Below are 18,702 nucleotides of genomic sequence, written 5' to 3'. Positions count from 1 at the left end.
ACATACCCCATTGCTCCTTGCAAGCAAGCTCTTGTGATCACAGGACAGAAATCAGTACACTCCCTGCTTTAAAGTTTCCCAGAGTTTGCCTGCTGTACTATGCTATCCATCTCCCACTGGATGATCTACAGATGACACCTGTTACAAATAGAGCTTTACTGTTCATGGCTAATGCAGAATGTGGCAGTATGACCGTCATAAGACGCACAAGAAAGCTCCAAATACCTTTCTTGCACTTTCTGAAACCGCTTGACCACGGCCTACGTAACTGTCTAGATGCTGAAACAAAGCTCCTACTCAGCTTTGACTCCAAAGCTCAAAAGGCTTTTGAGCTTCATAAAAGCTGAAACCAGCAGATTCTACCTTTGATGGTACAAACTTAAGACTGTTGTATCCAAGAAGCACTTGGCAAAATAAGAAAATCTGTACTGTGCCCAAAGTTAAAGTTTAGATTAGACCCACAGATTTCCAAGGCTAACTCTCCAGCCAACAATATGTATAAAATAAGATGACTGACTTCCATACACTGGTGTGGCAAGGGTAGGCAATATGACTAACATTAAACACTCTTCCTTGTTGATAAAGACCGACATCCTGCTCATGACAATGCCAGATAAAAATCACAGAAGGAACCACCCGGACAGTAACCATGCTGCATGCAGTTTTAGTTCAGTACTGACAGCATGTGAAACTGAAGGCTACCAAGCAAGTTTCATTAACGGGAAAAACAGTTTCTAGGAAATTGTTCAAGGAAACTGAATAAAGACACATGCATCATAAGGCAAAATGCTTCCAGTATCCTCTAGAAACACACAGCACAGATATGAGGTTGAGAGAAGAGAATGAAGTTTTACAGACTGTTTTCATTCTTCTCCATTTGTTCAATGTAACAGTTACCTTGATTAATTTCAGCTCGAGAAGGACCCAAGTTTTTTTTCTGCTGTGCATTTTTGGCAAGAAGTGTGTGCTTGTCATCGCTTCCTGTGTCAAGTTCAGAAATTGTGACAGCAAGGATCCTGCAGAAGTTCGCGAGCTGCTGCTGATCAAAACTGGACACAAGGCTCGAAAGATTGGGAATATCATCCAGTTGTATCATTTCCTGGTGGAGGCAACATAGTCTACTGTTTGAGTAAATCACACATAATGCTCAATAAGAGAAAACATCCACACACGCAGAAAGCCAGAGGGTTTTAGCTACAGCTCTTCCCTGGCGAGATCTGTGTGCTATTTCAGTGTTAGCAGGAGAAAAGTAAACAGGCAATGACAGTTGAAGAGTCTGAAAACATCTGCAAATTTACAGTTGATGTCACTTATATTTATCATCTTAAGATGTATAGAAATCCATCTTTTAAAGACTTTTTAAGGACTCTGTATTTAAGTAAATTTTGGGGGACTTTTTTAAAAAAAATCAACAGACTAATTGCATTCAGGTATTATGAAGTTTCATTGTTTTGCTTTCCACTTCTGTCTGTATTCTCTTTAAAGCTTACAGAGATCAGAGCAGACTCCTGGATTTTTTTCACGCAACAATTTTCATCCAAAAATATTAAAAAGATGTTGAAGCCAGTTTTCAGCAAAAAGGCTTATGTTCAGATAAACTAAACTTATTTCTTACCTCAACTTTACTCTACAAAACAAATTACAGGACCCCAATCCTCTCACAGAGCACACATAGATGCATTTAATCCCTGGTTTTCCCATGGTTGCACCTCTAATACTTTATTTGCACTTCAGGACACTAAGCTGTAATGACAGGGTATTTGACAGCCTGACAAACATTTCAGTGCAAGTTCAAAAATGTAGTTTGTGCAGAAGACCTAAATGCCCTGTTGCCCTCAGCTTACAGCATACAACATCAAGTGTCTGAACTGTGATTAAAGTTACTGATCCACCTAAAAAGCAAAGTTTCAAACAAGCCACAAGAAGCAAGAATGCTAGCTCAGAGCATTATTTTCACCATCTCTTCAAGATATTTCTGTATTTCTTCCACTGGCCTGAAAAAGCCATACAAATAAATTTAAGAAACCAGTCTCAAACCTTTTTAACTCCCAGGATATCTTCAATGAGCGTTGCAGTTTGTAGGAATGTCTTTTTGTTTGTCATCAGTGTAAACAGGAACAACACAAAGTCATTTCTTTCTGCCAATCGCCTTGTGACTCCTTCCGTCTAGAAAGAAGCAAGAATCACACATACACACACAGAAGACGTGCAGGACAGTTTTACAGATGATGTGTTATCTAATGAGCTATTCCTGAGACCAGGAAACATGGTCTTTATAGTGACAAAAACTAACTCCAATCCCTGTTTGAAGTTAACATGAGGCTTGCAGGAGCAACAGGCACCAGTATGAGGCTTCATCTCAGTGCAGAGTTGTTTACTTGCCTGAAAAAAGTAAACACTGCATGCCTGGAAACATGTCAGGGAAGCTTGCTTCTTGTTTCTCATACAAATTATGACCAGCTCCATTTTATGGAAGTTAAATTCAGTCTCCAGATTCCTCTTAAACTATTAGCACTGCTCTCAGCTGGGCAGTGTCCGAGCAACCAGAATCAAGTGCTGGCCTTAATTTACGTCAGTAATGAACCTTAAAGTCAAAGTCATGATAGCAGGGCCACCTTTCATGCTCTGATCTCCGCTGAGAGCTTAGGCAGTCCCTTCTAGAATTAATTGTACCTGCTTGCAAAGTTGTCTATCATATGACTAACTTTTTACCCATGCTCACAGAGCAGTAGTTGAACTTAGATCTTTCCTGAATATTCAAATACAAGCATAAGAACAGTTAATGTGGATACAGAATATTTCTGTAATCCTGAACATATCTCTTTTGAATGAGAGCACTATTTCTGAAGTGATTTAAGTCAAACAACCAGCCCATAAATTGCGAACTTGTTTATTAACATATTATACTAGTCAAAATTTGCATTGCCTCTAGTTTACAAAACAACAATAAAAAAAAACACTGAAGAAGTCAAGTAAAAGTGTTCCATCTCTTATCCTTCCCATCCATATATGGATACTTATTACTGAGAACATGATCTATTAACACTCAAACACTCAAGATAAGGTTGATTTTTTGAAACAGCTCCAAGCCAGTAATTACTTTTTGTTGTTGTTGTTAAACAAAGCTCCCTGGTAATGACATAATAAACTGTATGATTAAGTAAACAGCCTAGAGGTTGCTCTTTGTATGCATAATCTGCGGCATGTACTTTCAGCTTCAGAATCTCAAAGGTGAGCTCTCTCAAGAGGCCTTCAGCCCAGAACCTTTCCTCAGCACTGACCTGCCACCAACTGATTACTGAACTGATATTCAGCACATGAAGTATTCGGGGGATGAAATTTAAAACACTTTGCCAGCACCATTATTGAACAAGCCAGGCAGGGCTGCAGCTTGGGGTAGACTGTGGGCATACATTCCCACTTCAATTAAGTTTCAATAAAACAAAACCTTAAATGGCTTTCCTGTGGGAACTTAGATATGCAAAGAGCCAAACAAAGGGCAGAATTATTTAAGCTTGACAATATGCCTTAAAAACACAAATGATTTGTGCAACACCGCAGAATACAGAGTGGTTCTGTATTTAACCGAAGGAATTTTAATGCAGTTTCAGAGTAAGTTTAAACTATGCTTAAAAGAACCTATGTTATCTTATCAATTGGCACACATAAAACTGACCAGCAGTTGTGCTGGTCAAGCAGAAAAACACTTTTCCACAGCAGTTGTACTTACACATATGCACGTGTTGTACAGTATGCTTAAACAGTCTTTGATGAGGTCATCGCTTACTGCAAAGGAAAAAAAACAGACATCCATTAGCCATAAGCGGCCAAGAAAACTAACATCCACGTTAGTGACATAAATAGCTACAAAATCAGTGAGAATTTCAGGCTGCTAGCTCAGATCACATCTGCAGATACCTTAAAGGATAAAAACCAGAGGAAGAATCACTCTATACCTGCCCTGTTCACATGTTTTCTTCCAAAAGCACCTCTATCACAACCGCCTAGAACTGCAGGCAGAGATGTACTTGTGGTCTAAGGCGCTTCTTAGTCATACGCAAAAGAAAAAGATAAAGGTGTAAACAGTATTTTAGGGGAAAAAAAAAAAATCACTGATCAACTCAAAAAGCTTTTCAATATGAGAAGCTGCTGTGGGAGACATTAGATCCAATTACTGAACATGGAAAAATAAATGTCTTTAGTCCACGCAGTTTTCTCCAGGCAGCATCAGGAATTGATGGAAAAGCTTTCATCATGATTTACTCCAGGATTTTCAAATTTAAAATGCAATTTCAGTACAGACAGAACATACAACAGATGCCTCTAGCCTAAATTCAAGTTACTTTACCTTTCAAGTTACCCACCTGAAGGGCACAGAGTGTACCATAACATTTCCCTTCCGCATAAGGGTTGTAGGCAACCAGCAGAATCACATAGAAGAGAAATGAAAACACTAAACCAAAGCTGTTCCAGAAGGAAAGCTGCGCTGAAGCAAATGCTCCCCATTAGCAAGTTTTCCTTGTAACATTTTGGATATTACTAATCACTATGACTAGCTCAGGAAGACAGCATACTTTTTATTGTTTCACAATCTCCACAACTTCTATTACATTAACAGTGTTTCATGGCTTATTGTTCATAGTTGTTAATAGTAGCTATAGCCTCAGTAACAACAGAAGTTTCTAGTGACTGTAGATTTACTGCACTGAGAAAAACACATTATGTTGAGAGCATGAAGATTCCTGAACTGCACTTTGTAATGGGTGACTATCCTAAATTCCGTGATGAATCAGTACTGCAGAAAATAAAGAAACCAATGATTTGCTTAAAAACAGGAAATTGCTGGTATAGACAGAAAAAAATAACAGAAAAATAGAATAATTCCTGTCTGAAGAACAACACAAGACAAGAGTGAAAAAAGGTAAAATATCTATTCACTTACTTTTCTGTTTCTTTTTCTGTGTAATAAGAGTTGGTCTCATGAGAATCTCCACTAAAAGCTGTAATAACAAGATAAAGAATTAAGGGAAGAATCAGTGTGATATTAATAATCTTTTAACGTGACAGTGAAAAATCCAACCTTAGTCCAATCTTTGCTGAAATCACCGAGATAAATCATGGAAGCTCTACAATCAACATCCACTGGTGTAAAATTCCACTGATAAAAAACAATTGTATTTACCCAGGAGAAAGCATAACATTTGCATCCAACACTCTCCACTGGCAAGTTTTTAAGAACTTGAGTCTGCAGAGAATATAATTTCACGTGTGCCTAGACAACATCAAAGATGACTATCACATCTCCCAAGCTTGTGAATCCTCAGCAATAATCTGCAAAGATACGTAAACTTTGGCAAACTCTCCCTAAACCTTGCCGGACTTCAAAACATATTTCAGGTCCAGGTATAACAGAACTTAGTTGCTCCAGATTTTAATCTCACCAACAAAGGGCAAAACAGTGTTTGTGTACATGCACATTACATATATACTTGTATATACATTTATAGCTATGTGAAGTGTTATCTCATTTCTTTTTAAGAAATATAGCAGTCAGCCTCCCCAACCTAGGGCTACTCTTCCCATAGATTTAGAACTGATCTTTACTTGTTCTAGCCTATACCATTACATCCACCCAGGGTAGTGTTCCTACCTAGTTAAAAGTGGTAGCTAGCCACTAGAAGGAACTGATTGTTCTAGAAGAAGTATTAGAAAAAGACCCTAGTTTAAAATTCAACTGAAAATAGTTAAAACAGTGTACTCAGCCACTTCCAGATCATGCCAACTAACAATATAACCACATTTCACACCTAGTTTTCCATATTCTTTCCCAGCTTAGCTTTACCCTTCTTTTAACGAATGACCCACACAGACACGAGGAAAACATATATAATACTGAAGACACTGCTTATATTTTAAATGCTGTCAAATGCACAGAATGGGCAACTTGAAAGATAAAGATACATTTTTCAATAATGCTATAGTATTTGTAAAATCAGCAGGGTAGAGCAAAATGACTGCAGCACTAGTGTAGTGCTCATATTAATGGTTTAAGTTTTAGGAGGAGAATGCATACCTCAGGACTAGGTACCTGAGATACACACCCAGAATACATACATGCACTCTGGATGTAGGCCATCTGCACTTTCCCTAGGGAAGACACCTACTGGAACAAGTCTGGCTTTTAAGGGTGGCAGTAGCTGCAAGGATGTCTTCCGCTCTGCCATGGAGCACACCTTTTAAATAACCACTTGGTATACATTTTTCTTGGTCAATGCTATAACCATTTATCACCTTATACTTGCAGAACTGGTATTCATGCTTCTCACACATATTCCCAGAGACTGGACTGCAGTGGTGTAAGACATTCCTAGCAGATGGCTTTCTTCACCCATCCTACCAAAACCGCAACGGTAATGCTGCAAGAGGTGCACAAGTCCAAAGGTAGAAAAAGAACAGGAAAGTGGGTGTCCCACTTATCCAGAAGGAGCAGAAATGGAGTTAACGGATCTTATTTCTTGGAATGGGTCAGCATGTGTGATCAAAGTCCATGCGGTTCATGTACCAGATCATGCATTTGTACTGTCAGGCAATATTTTATATGTAACCGTATAAATGGAGAACACCCAACCTGCTTTTGTTCTTCCTTGATGTAAAGGCTGTCTGAATCCGAAAATATTTTAAAGAATATACTATTGTACATTATAGCGTAAGTAGTACACTGCAAATTCACTGTCCTTCAAATTACTACTGCTTCACAGCTTGAAATACTGCAACATGGAATCAGTAGGTGGCATATACAGAACTAGTAGATCAGACTACTTGCTTTCCCAGTCCTAGAGTAGGATTTTTGAAAACACATAGCACTGACTTAAATACTGTCCCGAAATTAAGTTCTACCACTGCCTTTAATCAGATCAAAGCCACTTGTATCATCCAAATCTCTGGCTATAGCACCAGGTAATTAAGAACAGGGATATCTGATATTTCAAAAGCTTGGGAGAAAACAGCTTGCTTTGTTTCTCATGTCACCTTAATAGTCTCTAACCTGAAAAAATTAAATAAAAAACCCCACCCACTTATTTAAATATGAAACAAAGTAATTTTCTGTGCATTCTTATGGGAAAAGCACTTCCACAGGAAGCATCACTATTTCCGTTTAGAAATAAAACGTATTATTTTAAGCATGTTCTAAATTGCTTGAGTAGCTGAAGATTTTGTCCTCAATTAACAGGATACCAGCAACTAAATCAGTGTTCATTTCAAAACAACGTGCTCTACATACAAGTTTTATTGAAATAAAGACATACTAAGTGCCACGAGACGGAAGTAGGGAAGAGACTTATGTATAGTTGGACAAAAGGAATTAGCCAATTAGTCCATTAAAAAACACAAATCATATTTCTAATGGAAGTCAAGATCCCAGGGCCTGCCATCATAAAATTGAGCTAACTTGTGTATTTGTGTAATGTAGAATTAAAACAAACAAAAATTGCTAGAATGTCAGCATATAAACCTAGCAGTTGTTTAAAAACACTTCCATAGATAAGGTAGTAGTGCATGCCAACAATGAACACAGCCTTGCTAAGAGAACACCTTGCTGCGTTAGCTTGCTTAAAAAACACAAATCCTTCTGTGGAAGTGAAATCCTCAGTGCTCTTGTAGTGCATCTAGTATTTAACCACCCAGCTAGAAATCATGTGAAGCTGTTTTCACTGAGAAACCAGACATCTCACTTTTAGGTTACAAGCAGACTACACGAAGAAACAACCAGGTCTTTTGTATTTTACAGGGGGAAAAAAAAAAAAAAAAAAAAGCATCTTGCTTTCGATAATGTAATATCTTGAAAAATATACCTTTTCCACATTTTGATTAACAGAAGTATGCCCATTTGTAATAGATAACATCAAATCAGTAAAACAAATTTGTAACTTGTATTTTGAAGCTTCAAGAGTTTCAAACCCCTTCTTTACAGATTGCTCAATGGTATAACTATAATGCAGAAACTTTTTAGGTATCTTGCGGGGGGAGAGGGAGGACACACTTACATCAACTCCTCCAAATAAGTCAAATGTGTACGTGTTTGGGAAAGTGGATTCTTGAGCAGCTTTTCTATCTTCTGTGACAAATGCCATGGCTTCCATTGAAAGAAGCGGAGAAATTTCCTGCATGTAGTAAAAACACAAGTTTCAAAAAGAAAACTGTTCCTCAGTATATACGCAACTGTCTCAGACTATTCATGTGACCTAGTGACTAATCAATTACATACATTCCCAGCTTTTACCTACATCCAATTCACAGATACTGTCATGCAGTTTCAAAAATTTCAGTTAGAATATGATCACATCAACCTATACAGAAAGTAACAACAAAACCCTTTGCTTCCAGCAAGAACAGTGTACACAGTACCTTAAGGATGCTTTGGCACTGGGAGAAGTCGCTGTTTGGGTGGCTTTGCTCATACAACTTTTGCAATAATAAGGGAATCCCATTCCATTTTGCTTGTTTATCTCTTTCCTTTAACAAGGCCTCTGTGATCTGCAACAAAAGAATACAACATGCTAGTGCCTAATGTTTCACACTCAAGAATACAAACTCATAAATCATCAACTCCTCAAAATATCAGTATTAGAATACCATGAAAAAACAGTTTATTGCAGACAGTACCATTATAAAATCCAGTACCTTTTTCCATGGGGCAATTTATCCAGGACTGGTAGCTGCATAATCTTACAGATGGACAAAGCATCTTAATCAGGACAGCTCTCAAAGCAGAGGTATCATTTAGAGTACTTAATCTCATTCCATATTTTTATACTGACCATATATTTTTAATGGGACATTAATCTCTAAACACTTTCATCAGTAAAACTATGATTTACTGACGCTGACTGATGCTATCAAAAATTACACTAGCCTAAAGTAGAGAGAATATTGAAGACAGAAAGACTTCATTACTTTGCTACATGCAACCAGTAATGAACATTTTCTCAGCCAAGTCCCCGAAACTGTTACTAGTCTTAGCAGAGGCCCAAACCACTAAGATTTACAAGATGCTTCAGATGAACATGTCAACAACACAGTGCAAATTTCCTCCGTAGTCTTGGCCGGTTATATATGGAGACTGACAACTAAACCAGTAGGAAAAGAACACTGGCATTATTATCTGGGAAGTTGCCTGCAATCGCAATCACACTCACACACATGCACACACACTCCCACACCAAATTTAGCACCTGCAAAAAAGTTTTTGCAGACTTTCTCCAGTTCTTCTCCTCCTCTCCAAAATATAAAAACCTTCTATTAACCACAATATTTCATATTTGAAAAAAATCAAGTAGCAGCAAAGGACTATTGAATACTCTGCTTAGAGTGTCCAAGAATCCCTGACGGGTATTCTGAAACCTGAACATTTCCAGGTTGCTTCCAGCAGATGCTGTAAAGGAGGAGCTCTTCAATAAAGTTCATCATCTACTTAAAGGTGACCAAAATTTAACCCTCCTCTTGCTCACTGCATCTTCATCAAAGGTACCTAGATCAAGGCTGAAATGGGGATTTATCCTTGTATGGAAAGGTAAGGTGACAATAATTACAGCTAGCAAGATTTCTGGCGGGTTTTAGCAAAGCTTTTGTATGCCCTCAAAAAAAAAAAGAGTCTGTAGCAAGACTGCAATTCAAGTTAGAATTTGTGGATTTTCTCTTACTCCCAGACTAAGCTGCTCTCATCCTGTATCAATCACTCCCCTAATCTTTTCTGGTTAACTTGCATTGTTTCCTTTGCAGTCTGCTTAAACGCTCATTGTTAATAGTTAACATCCAGGAAATCTTGTTTCTTATTGTTACAACCAAGGCATCCTTCTCAGCTATGCAGCAGTGTACAATTCCAAAGGGTCATTCAATTCCTGATTAGACAATTATATGCAAATATACTTCAATTGCTGACCGAGAATTTAACTCTTTCTCTCTGGCTGTAAGACTGCATACAGGATGGTCAGAACACGGAGGCTCGCACATAAAAAACTCAGGCTGGCCATATTAGCTCCTGAGTCCTCTCTCTTCTTCCCAGCTTCTGAGATACGTAGGGCTCCTTTCCTCATGAAATACCCACAGCTGTTCAAAAGATCTGCATTTAACTAAAAACTTCAAGGCTCTGAAGTATCAGTTTTCCTTACTGCAAGGAGCGACCGGAGGCAGTATGAACAAACTTCGGACAACTTCCCTAATTTTAAACTTTTTTCCAATTTCCTGCTTCTGAGTAAGAGTAATCAACCAACATTGCTGGCGAATGACACAGAATTCTTTCTAAGGAGACTATCCTTGTAGGAAATACCAGAACAAAACCAGAAAGTCAAAATGGCTTCTCATCGTTTGGACTGCGAGTAATGGAACAGTTCCTTTAAAGTCAGAAATGTCTACTTCTCCCTATAATATGCAGCACATAAAAAAGCAAGAGGAACTCTACCACTACGCCATCTCCGGTGCGGGAGGGGTAGAGAACCCCTCGAGCTGCAGGAGGAACAAGATTAATTGCTGGGTAAAGTGCAAAGAACGCACAGCAAAATGCCAGGGAAAGAGTCCAACTCTCCTGTTCCAACTGATGTGAAAGATACCACATGCAAAGATGACGTGCATGGACTGCAATCTGAGATTCCAGCAGCACAGCTCAGAATTCAGTACCCAAGTGCTCTCCAATAAAACCAAATGCTCTTAATCGCTGTTAAAACCTTGTTTGGGCTTAATGTTGCATTTGTTAATCATACCTACACTTTTTGGGTTGGGACAGGATCCACCTCCGTTCTCATTTCTATACTAACAGATCTTCCTGTCCCTTCCTCAAGCTCTGAGATGTCACTTGTCCTGATCTGCAGAAAACTTTCAGAACTCAAATTCTGAAAGACTGAAGCAAATGCTTCCTTGCTCTCATCTTCTTGCAACTGCTTTCAAAAAAGGTTCTCTCTCTCTCTCAATTTAACACATTGCCTTTGGTTTCATTACTAGCTCTAGTTTGCGGTCCCTATTCTGTATTTATGAGGCTACCCTGGCTCTGAATATTTCCACTGTGGTGGGGGTGGTATTTGCCAACACAAGATTTTGGATTCTGTCGAGGGATTCAAATCCAATTAAATTCTATAGAGCTGTCTTTCTTTGCAACCATTTTGGGTTTAAATCCGCATCTCGTGATTTCTGTAATAGCAGCTAGTTAATAGATTTCATATATAAGCAAAGTTAATTCCTTTCTTGCTCTTTTTAAGTAGACATTAGTGAACAGTCATCAAAATTAGCACTGGGCCTTTGGGGGCCCCCTCCCTTCTCCAACATTTATTTAGTTTGTCTCACCCAAGTGAGACAAGTCCAATCCAACACCAATTTCTCGGGACTTCTCTTCACTTACTGAATGGCTCTGGATAAAACCTCTGGATTTAAGACACTATCTAACGAGGATTTAACACACTATCTAACAAGAAGGGGAGGTTGTAGAAGTTCAGCTGGAAATGGCATCAAGTAAAACAAAGGGTCTGCCTAAGCGATGGCTGTAGGGATTACGAACTGTCATCCTTTACTCGCATTAGAAAGAGAAGAGAAAGGAGTAAGTACCAATTACCGGGAAAACTAAAGAAGTAGCAAAATTTCCCTACCACCTAGTTAACTGACCTGGTACAAAGAGCGAGACATCGCACAGTCATTTCTCAGAAGTCTGCCTTAACCATTCCAAGTTTTGAATCATAAACCAAGAAACGTTGGGGATGGCATGTTATGGCTCCCCTGAACATGTTATACTCTGAAACAAGAAGGCACGCACTAGCTCAACTCCAAGCACAGAGCTCTCAAACTACCTAATACATGGTCCAAAAAGGTCTGTATTAATGCCAATTTTACATTCGCAGTTTATTGAATGCTGTTCACCAGTCAAGCCTAACCAGATATTAGTCATCTCCCCCTCCTCCAATTGTGCTATTGAAGCTGTGTCAGCATGGTTTTGCTGGAAGGGCAAAGAATTTTGAGAGGATTAAAATACAGAGCTAAAATGTGTCATCAAACCCATCCAACATAGAGCAGACACAGTGCTTTTCTCTTTAAAGTCTCCCAAGTCTCTCTCACTGCTCGCTATAGGAGAGCACTTTAACGTGGTGTTTTCTGAGAAGTTGATCTTTCAAAAAGCAAAAACATGAACTCAGTTCCCAAGCATCCTTTACACCACTACAGGATTCATTTTGTGATAGGCTTTACAACTAAGACACATCATCTGCAATTTTTTTTTAATGCAAGTTTTCTGTTGCGTTAAGCTAAGAGTAGAAGCCCTTTAAGAAAAAACTGAGTTTCCATTCTCAATATTTTTCACAACCACTTTTCAAGTATATATTCAAAGGTTCTAAAAGTTTAAGAAGAAAAAAAGAGAGGCACAGGATTATGGTTCTCAAGGAACAGATGCAAACACATGTTCTCTCTACATACTTTTAATAAAACCAAAGCCCTTCCATATCCTTTCCTTCAAGCCTTTTAGCCTGCACCTTTAAAACAAGAAACTGTAATGTTTGTGCAAATAAATACTTACTTCCTAAGTTATTACTGTTTCTAAGAAAATTAGTCTTTGACACACCAACAGAATGATTATTCAGTATTTTGGGGTGTTCCCCAGTAATCTCAGTTCATTTTTCTATTCTCCTTTTCAGTCAATAATGAATGCGCATCAGTCCGGCTAAGTTCTGTTTCCTCACACAACTTTTCACAGAAAAGCCTACAGCTAAGGCAAAAGCCCCCAGAATTATCTTTTTAGCACAACAGCAGATTACAGGAAACCGCAGGACTATAAAGTGATTCTGAAAGGTGTTTTAAGGGAGAAGCAGTGAACTGCTACTTTGCAACTGTGGAAGTGTTGCCACTTATCAACTGAGTCTTTTACATGTAGCTTTGAATAAGCAGCTCTGAATAATATTACCATGTACAGGTGATATTAAGCTGGGGAGAAGTCCATCTGGGAACATCTCCCGCCAGCCCTTTCTCCCTGTAAGGGAGACCTGAACTGCTAGATCCCTCAAGTGTGAGGCAACTTTCTCATTACTATTATTTCTCTATTCCCTACAAGTTTGGATTGAGCCTGTCGTTCTTTCTCCTGCCGACCAGAAAGCAGAGTTTCATCCCCAACCAAGAGACACGGCTTCCTAGGACACAACCCGCATTAGCTTCTATCCAGGTCTCTAATCTACATCTCCAAAACTCTGCTGGCTGACAACCACCCAGTCAGGCTTCTCCAGGAGCGGAGCTGCTGATGGTTCTGCCTTCTCTGAAAACTCAAACATTCACTGTGATCCTGACAACTGGACTCGTAGTCACTGGAGTCTCTCTGATAAGCTAATTGTGTCAGAGACGACCTTAATTACAAATTCCCTTTACAGGTTACACTTTGGAATCTCCTACCATGTCACACTAGTTTTCAGGGTTACAAACAGCCAAATGCTCTAGCATTTGAGCATTTTGCTTTGTATTTCCTTTTTAGCGGTTAACCATTGCCACAATTCCCAAACAACTGCTCTACCCACCAGCACTGGAGGAAGAGCTAGTCTGTCCAGATAAAGACTAGGTCTCAAGAAAATCCAGTGTTTCTGAGAGCAGAACAACTCCAAAGCAGATCACACCAGTAGTTCTTCAGCATCAAGGAAACCACAACAGAATTTATAGGATAGGCTCCTGATGCTTGCTTTGGCAATCTTATGCTTAGAGAAAAAGAAATTAACTAATATATAAAATTATATTAACTCATCAGTGATTCCTCTTTTCTCAGAACTGCCTAAAAAGTTTCCTTTACTATTCATTTTGAAGAAAAGTAAAATTTGTAGGCATATCTTAGAAAAAGCAGAGGTAAGAAGCCATCACATCTACAACAGGTTTTTTTCCAGCTCACCTTCAGTCAAGCAAAATAAAGACCACCGGAGTCTAGCACTAGCACTTTTTAGCATTTCTAGGGCCTGACAGAGCTCTGCTCCCAGTTACCTAAGTAGGATGCCCAGGCTTTCTGATACTAGCTAGCTGTCCTCGACTGAAGAGGCACAAGCCTGCTAAGACCAATACAATTATGGCTACTAAAGTGGATTATATTCACATGAATGTTTTTTGTTTTAAGGAGAAAACAATATTGCTTGGAAAACAAAATATTTCCTAAAAGCTAGAAGGAAAACTATTATAACCTACTGATAATCTGTAATGGTAAAACCTGGAAATTCGGATGTTTGAGGCAGAAAATGCTTTCCTTTCACAGAGAGGTTTTTCAGAGTAGACATGGACTATACTGCTCAGGGTAGCATTTATTCCTAGGAATAACAGATCATGAAATACAGCTGGAAAAATGGACTGCTTTTTTTTTTCCAGTCTGATTGTTTCAGCTAAACCTTGGCAATCTTGTGAGAGTGTGAGACTAGTGCTAACGATCTGCTCTTGGGACCACACCAGAATCAAAACACTAGTTTGTCAACAAATCACTGGCTAATCCATTATTACAATTCTGTCTACAAGGATTCACGCAGTTATACCTAAATATCTTCCGGTTTCACACTATATACATACTTTTAACAGTTGGCTTGCACCAGATAAAGTGTGTGTCCTCTTGCTAAGAGGATGAGATCCTGTTTTGAACTTGCGAGGCTGCACCAAAATGTTTCTTTACCTTCATGGAACTGCAGAGCAAACCCCATCAAGTCTCATTTACAATGTCTGTGTGCATACGAGAAAACTGTGCCAGGAAAGGGAACACAAATCAGCCAGTTAGCAAGCAGTATCTTTCATCATTACCAAATGTGTGTCATTTCTGGAAAGTTGCTCTGCTTCTAGTTTACCAATATCCAAAACCACCTTTTCACGTGATCTGTACTCAGTACTAGGGCAAACCTCGATACAAGGTTGTGTAATCTGATACTAATAGTTGATGCTTGTATGCAGGGTAGCAGCTCATGCCAACAATAGGGCTAAAATGGATATATTAATAGATAATGAAGATATCTATTAACATCTATTTTACCTATCGATCTTGTAATTATTAATAATAAGGCAAACAGAACAACTGGCAAAACAGCTGTGGCTGCTGCTAGGTGAGTACAGCAAGAACCCATGACAAACATCCAGATTTTAGAGATCTAGCTGGCCTCAAAACTGCCAGATATTCAGGTGGCTGTTGTTGTCAAAAATATTTTTATATGTCCTGCTAAGATCAGATGAGTGAACTTTCAGATGCAGATCTGTGAAAAATTATTCTCACCAATTCAAGAATGAGCCCCTGCTTTCCTTATACAAAAATGGATTTTGAGATCATCTTGAAAAAAGCGATTAGAACTTCATTTAATAACAAATGCCACGGTTGCCCACAGAAGAGTACTAGCTGTCTCCCAGAGATCAGATACTGAAGTACAGCGACAATACTGTGCAATAACACTACTCAGATGGCACGCACCATAATTCAGAGAGATTTGGAAAGACTCCTCTTTGTTAAGACCTTGAAAAGGGTTTCTTCTCTTTGTAGGTAGGATGTCAGAGATGCAGTCCACGTGGCACTTGACCCAAAGCTTCCTTACAAAGAACAGGAAGAAAGAGCTGGGAGAACATTCCTCTGACTTGTTCTGTCAGACCCCAACACAGCAGCTTGGAAAGTTGATATGCTTTCAGGTATTTCAGGAGTAAAATGAGTCGAGCCTCTTATGAAAGGGCTACCATGCTGCTACTGAGGAGTCAACTGCAGGAAAATTATAGCCATTCTGATAAAAATAGAAATTAAATAAAAAATATCCGGAACGGTCTTGGATTTCTTTAAAATTACATCATAGCCTTTTATATTTTGATCTTGTACAATTAAGAACAAAAACAAAAAAAAACCACTTCAAGGTAAAAGTACACGAATATATTTCAAAACAGTGAACATTGCCCCCAGTAAACTTTTCACTGAACTTATTTACAGAATAAGACAAATCACAGCTTCTAAAACACACTATTCACTTCAGCAACGTTTATCAACTTCTGGACACAATGGTTCAGCACACTTATTTGCTCCAATGTCTCATATGTCCCATCTCCAAGTAAAGAGACTCACAAATACATACTGGAGTCGAGTACAGAATTCCCAAATACCCTTAATCTGCTGCTAAATTCCAGAGATGCTCTTTTACAAAGTTCAAAACCAGCCAAGGAGTTATTTTTTTCCTCGGTGCAAGTAATTTAATGACGTGTTCCTATGCACTTACGAAGCACTGGGAAGTCTAGGTGTCCAAGCTTTAAATCTCTCCTTGCAGCATAGTGGTATTGAAATACATTAAACAAAAACAAACAAAAACCCCAAACCCTAAACCCAGGCATTACAAGAAAGAGGATGTAATGGGCAGAAGTTTCCTTGGTTACTGCACAAGAACAGTCATTTTCTCCTTCAGTTGTTTCAAACAAGCCATAAAAGCTCCAAATAAAAATACAGTAACACTGCACTTCTCAAGCAAACCGAAGCCCACAGTCTCCATCCCATCCTAATAGATCACACTGGTGCACAGTCTATTGTTACAGGCTTTTCTGACTTAAATCACTACGGTTATGGGAGAAAGCGGAGGCGAGTGTGTGGAGGTGGACAGGGGAGTTAGTGAAACAAGGTACCATTGTGTCTATATGCCCTATGAAATAACACTCCTAAAACAACTCTACAGAAATAGCTTATTTTAAAATAGACTATATCAGGGTTAAGGTCATGCAGATGATTTGCTTTTTTTAAAAGTAAGAACTAAACTGGTATTTGAGCGAGCAATGTGATTTCCTGCTCTTTTACCTACCTAATCTACAGAATTATAAACATTTATTTAGGTGAACACATCTTCTCTTAGTAATAGCTCTGAATCCTTGTTAATCACAAGGAAAATACTCTGCTCCTTATACTAATAAAAATCACTGCAGAAACCTCAGAGAAATCCTGCTTGTTATTCTATCTCAATCCTTTAAAGATACTTAAGCTCAACAAATCACTGTGTAAATGCAAGTCCTTTATCCCCTTTCTAGTATTCAAGTCTTTGCACCATTTTATATTTAATCTGTAAAATAAGTGCCACTTATTCTTCATAAAAAATAATTAGCAGTCAGGTATCCACGAGCAGCTTCTCAGAAAGCCAACACAAACACACACTACAGGCAAGAATCTAGGTTAACAAGTCGATTTCACTTCTCAGTATTTCCCAACGTCATCAACTGGGAAAGATGACGATTTTGGATGGAGCTGGAACAGTTTTGTGGAAAACCATCACCAGAAAACCTACTCCATTTCAGAGCTAAAGGTCTCCTGAGCCATAATGCTGTAAGGTTGTATTTGTCAATCAAGTACGCTTAAATTTTGATGCTGGGTTCAGTTCCAGTTCCAGGTGGAGCTTCCTTTCTTTGCAGGAGAGCGAGCCCACAATCCCTACCACCAGCCAAAGCAACGCCGGAGGACGGCTCTTCTACAGCACAGCAAACGCTTGCCCTGCTCCCACAGTCTTTCTACAGAGAGACGGACGACAGGAAAGAGGGAAAGCGAGCACGAAGGCACAGAGGCATTCTTCTCCTCCCGGGAGGCTGCAGGCCCATCGCTGCAGCGCCTGGACCGAAACCGGGCTGGCAGGGAAGAACGGGGAGCTCGGGGAGCGCTCAGGTCCGGAGCCAGAGGCCGCCTCGCCAGCTGCTACCACGGCACACGGACTCGGCGGCAGGCACTGCTCGGCCGGCCGGGCTCCGCCGGGGCGCCGAGAAACAGCCGCTCGCAATCCCGCCGGAGCGGAGAGGAGAGGAGAGGAGCGGAGCGGGCCGGGCGGCGAGGCGGCCCCGCAAGCCCGCCCCCAGGCCGGCGGCAGGCGCGGGGCAGGCCTCGGCCGGCTCGCCCGGGCCCGTCTCCGCAGCGCCAGGTCAGGGCCCTGCCCGCGCCACGAGGGGCCCCGGCCCCGCCGCCCCGGAGCGGCCTCCCCCGCCGCGGCCCCGGCCCGCCCCCTCTCGGCGCGGCCCCGGTACCTGCGCCCCCCGCGTGAGGCCCCGGCCGCTGAGCTGCCCGTGCCGGAGCTGCGCCAGGATGTTGGTGGCCGCCCTGCGGGCTCCGCGCCGGCCGCCGCCGCCGGGCCCGGGGCCCCCCGCCGCCGCCGCCGCCGCTGCCGCCGCCGCCATGGCCGCTCCTGCCGCTGGACGGAGACAAACAGGAAGCGCCCCCTCCCCCCGGCGCCCTCAGCGGAGCGGCGCGAGGGCCTCGCCGCAGCGCCCCCCGCCGGGCCCCGCGCGCGCTGCGCCGCCCGCCGGAAGGCGACGCCAGCACGCGGCCTGCCCGCCCGGGGGCCGCTGGGAAGCGTAGTCCAGCCGCCGGGCGGCGCGCATGCGCAGAGCAGACCGCCGCGGCCGGGAGGGGGGTGGTGGCTCCGGCCCGCGGAGCATGGCGGGAAGGAGGGGGACGGGGCGAGGCCTGCAGCCGCTGCGGCGGCGGGAGCAACCGCGCCCGGGGCGGCGCCACGTAGCGGAGCCCCAGCGCCCCCCCCCCTCCCCCCGCGCTCACGGCTCCCTCCTGCAGCTCCCTACGTACAGCCCGGTGCCTCGCTCTCCGCCAGCTTTTGCGGAAGGGGGCTTGCACGAGGGACAGCTGCCCCTGCACAAACTCCTTACTTGATGTCGCTATGTGTTGTCCTGCGGCAGCAGTCCTGAGCCCTCGAAGGGGAAGGAACTGTGAAACCCCGTTAC

The 18,702-nt window shown here is 41.4% G+C and overlaps 1 protein-coding gene across 1 annotated transcript in view; it reads right to left on the bottom strand.

Annotated features, from left to right (window-relative positions):
- Positions 1–18,141, bottom strand: part of TRPC4AP (transient receptor potential cation channel subfamily C member 4 associated protein) — a 35,655-nt gene extending 17,514 nt beyond the window's left edge. The window contains exons 1-7 of the mRNA XM_067307963.1: positions 17,992–18,141; positions 8,407–8,535; positions 8,046–8,162; positions 4,943–5,000; positions 3,731–3,786; positions 2,038–2,166; positions 898–1,099 (exon numbers count right to left, since the gene is read on the bottom strand). Coding sequence (XP_067164064.1) covers positions 898–1,099; positions 2,038–2,166; positions 3,731–3,786; positions 4,943–5,000; positions 8,046–8,162; positions 8,407–8,535; positions 17,992–18,141 — 841 coding nt within the window. The remainder of the gene's footprint in view (positions 1–897; positions 1,100–2,037; positions 2,167–3,730; positions 3,787–4,942; positions 5,001–8,045; positions 8,163–8,406; positions 8,536–17,991) is intronic.
- Between the last annotated feature and the right edge of the window lie 561 nt (positions 18,142–18,702).

The sequence above is a fragment of the Apteryx mantelli genome, chromosome 18 (assembly GCF_036417845.1).
Source record: "Apteryx mantelli isolate bAptMan1 chromosome 18, bAptMan1.hap1, whole genome shotgun sequence".
In the NCBI taxonomy this organism is placed as follows: Eukaryota; Metazoa; Chordata; class Aves; order Apterygiformes; family Apterygidae; genus Apteryx; species Apteryx mantelli.
This window is presented reverse-complemented; position numbering and strand designations above follow the sequence as displayed.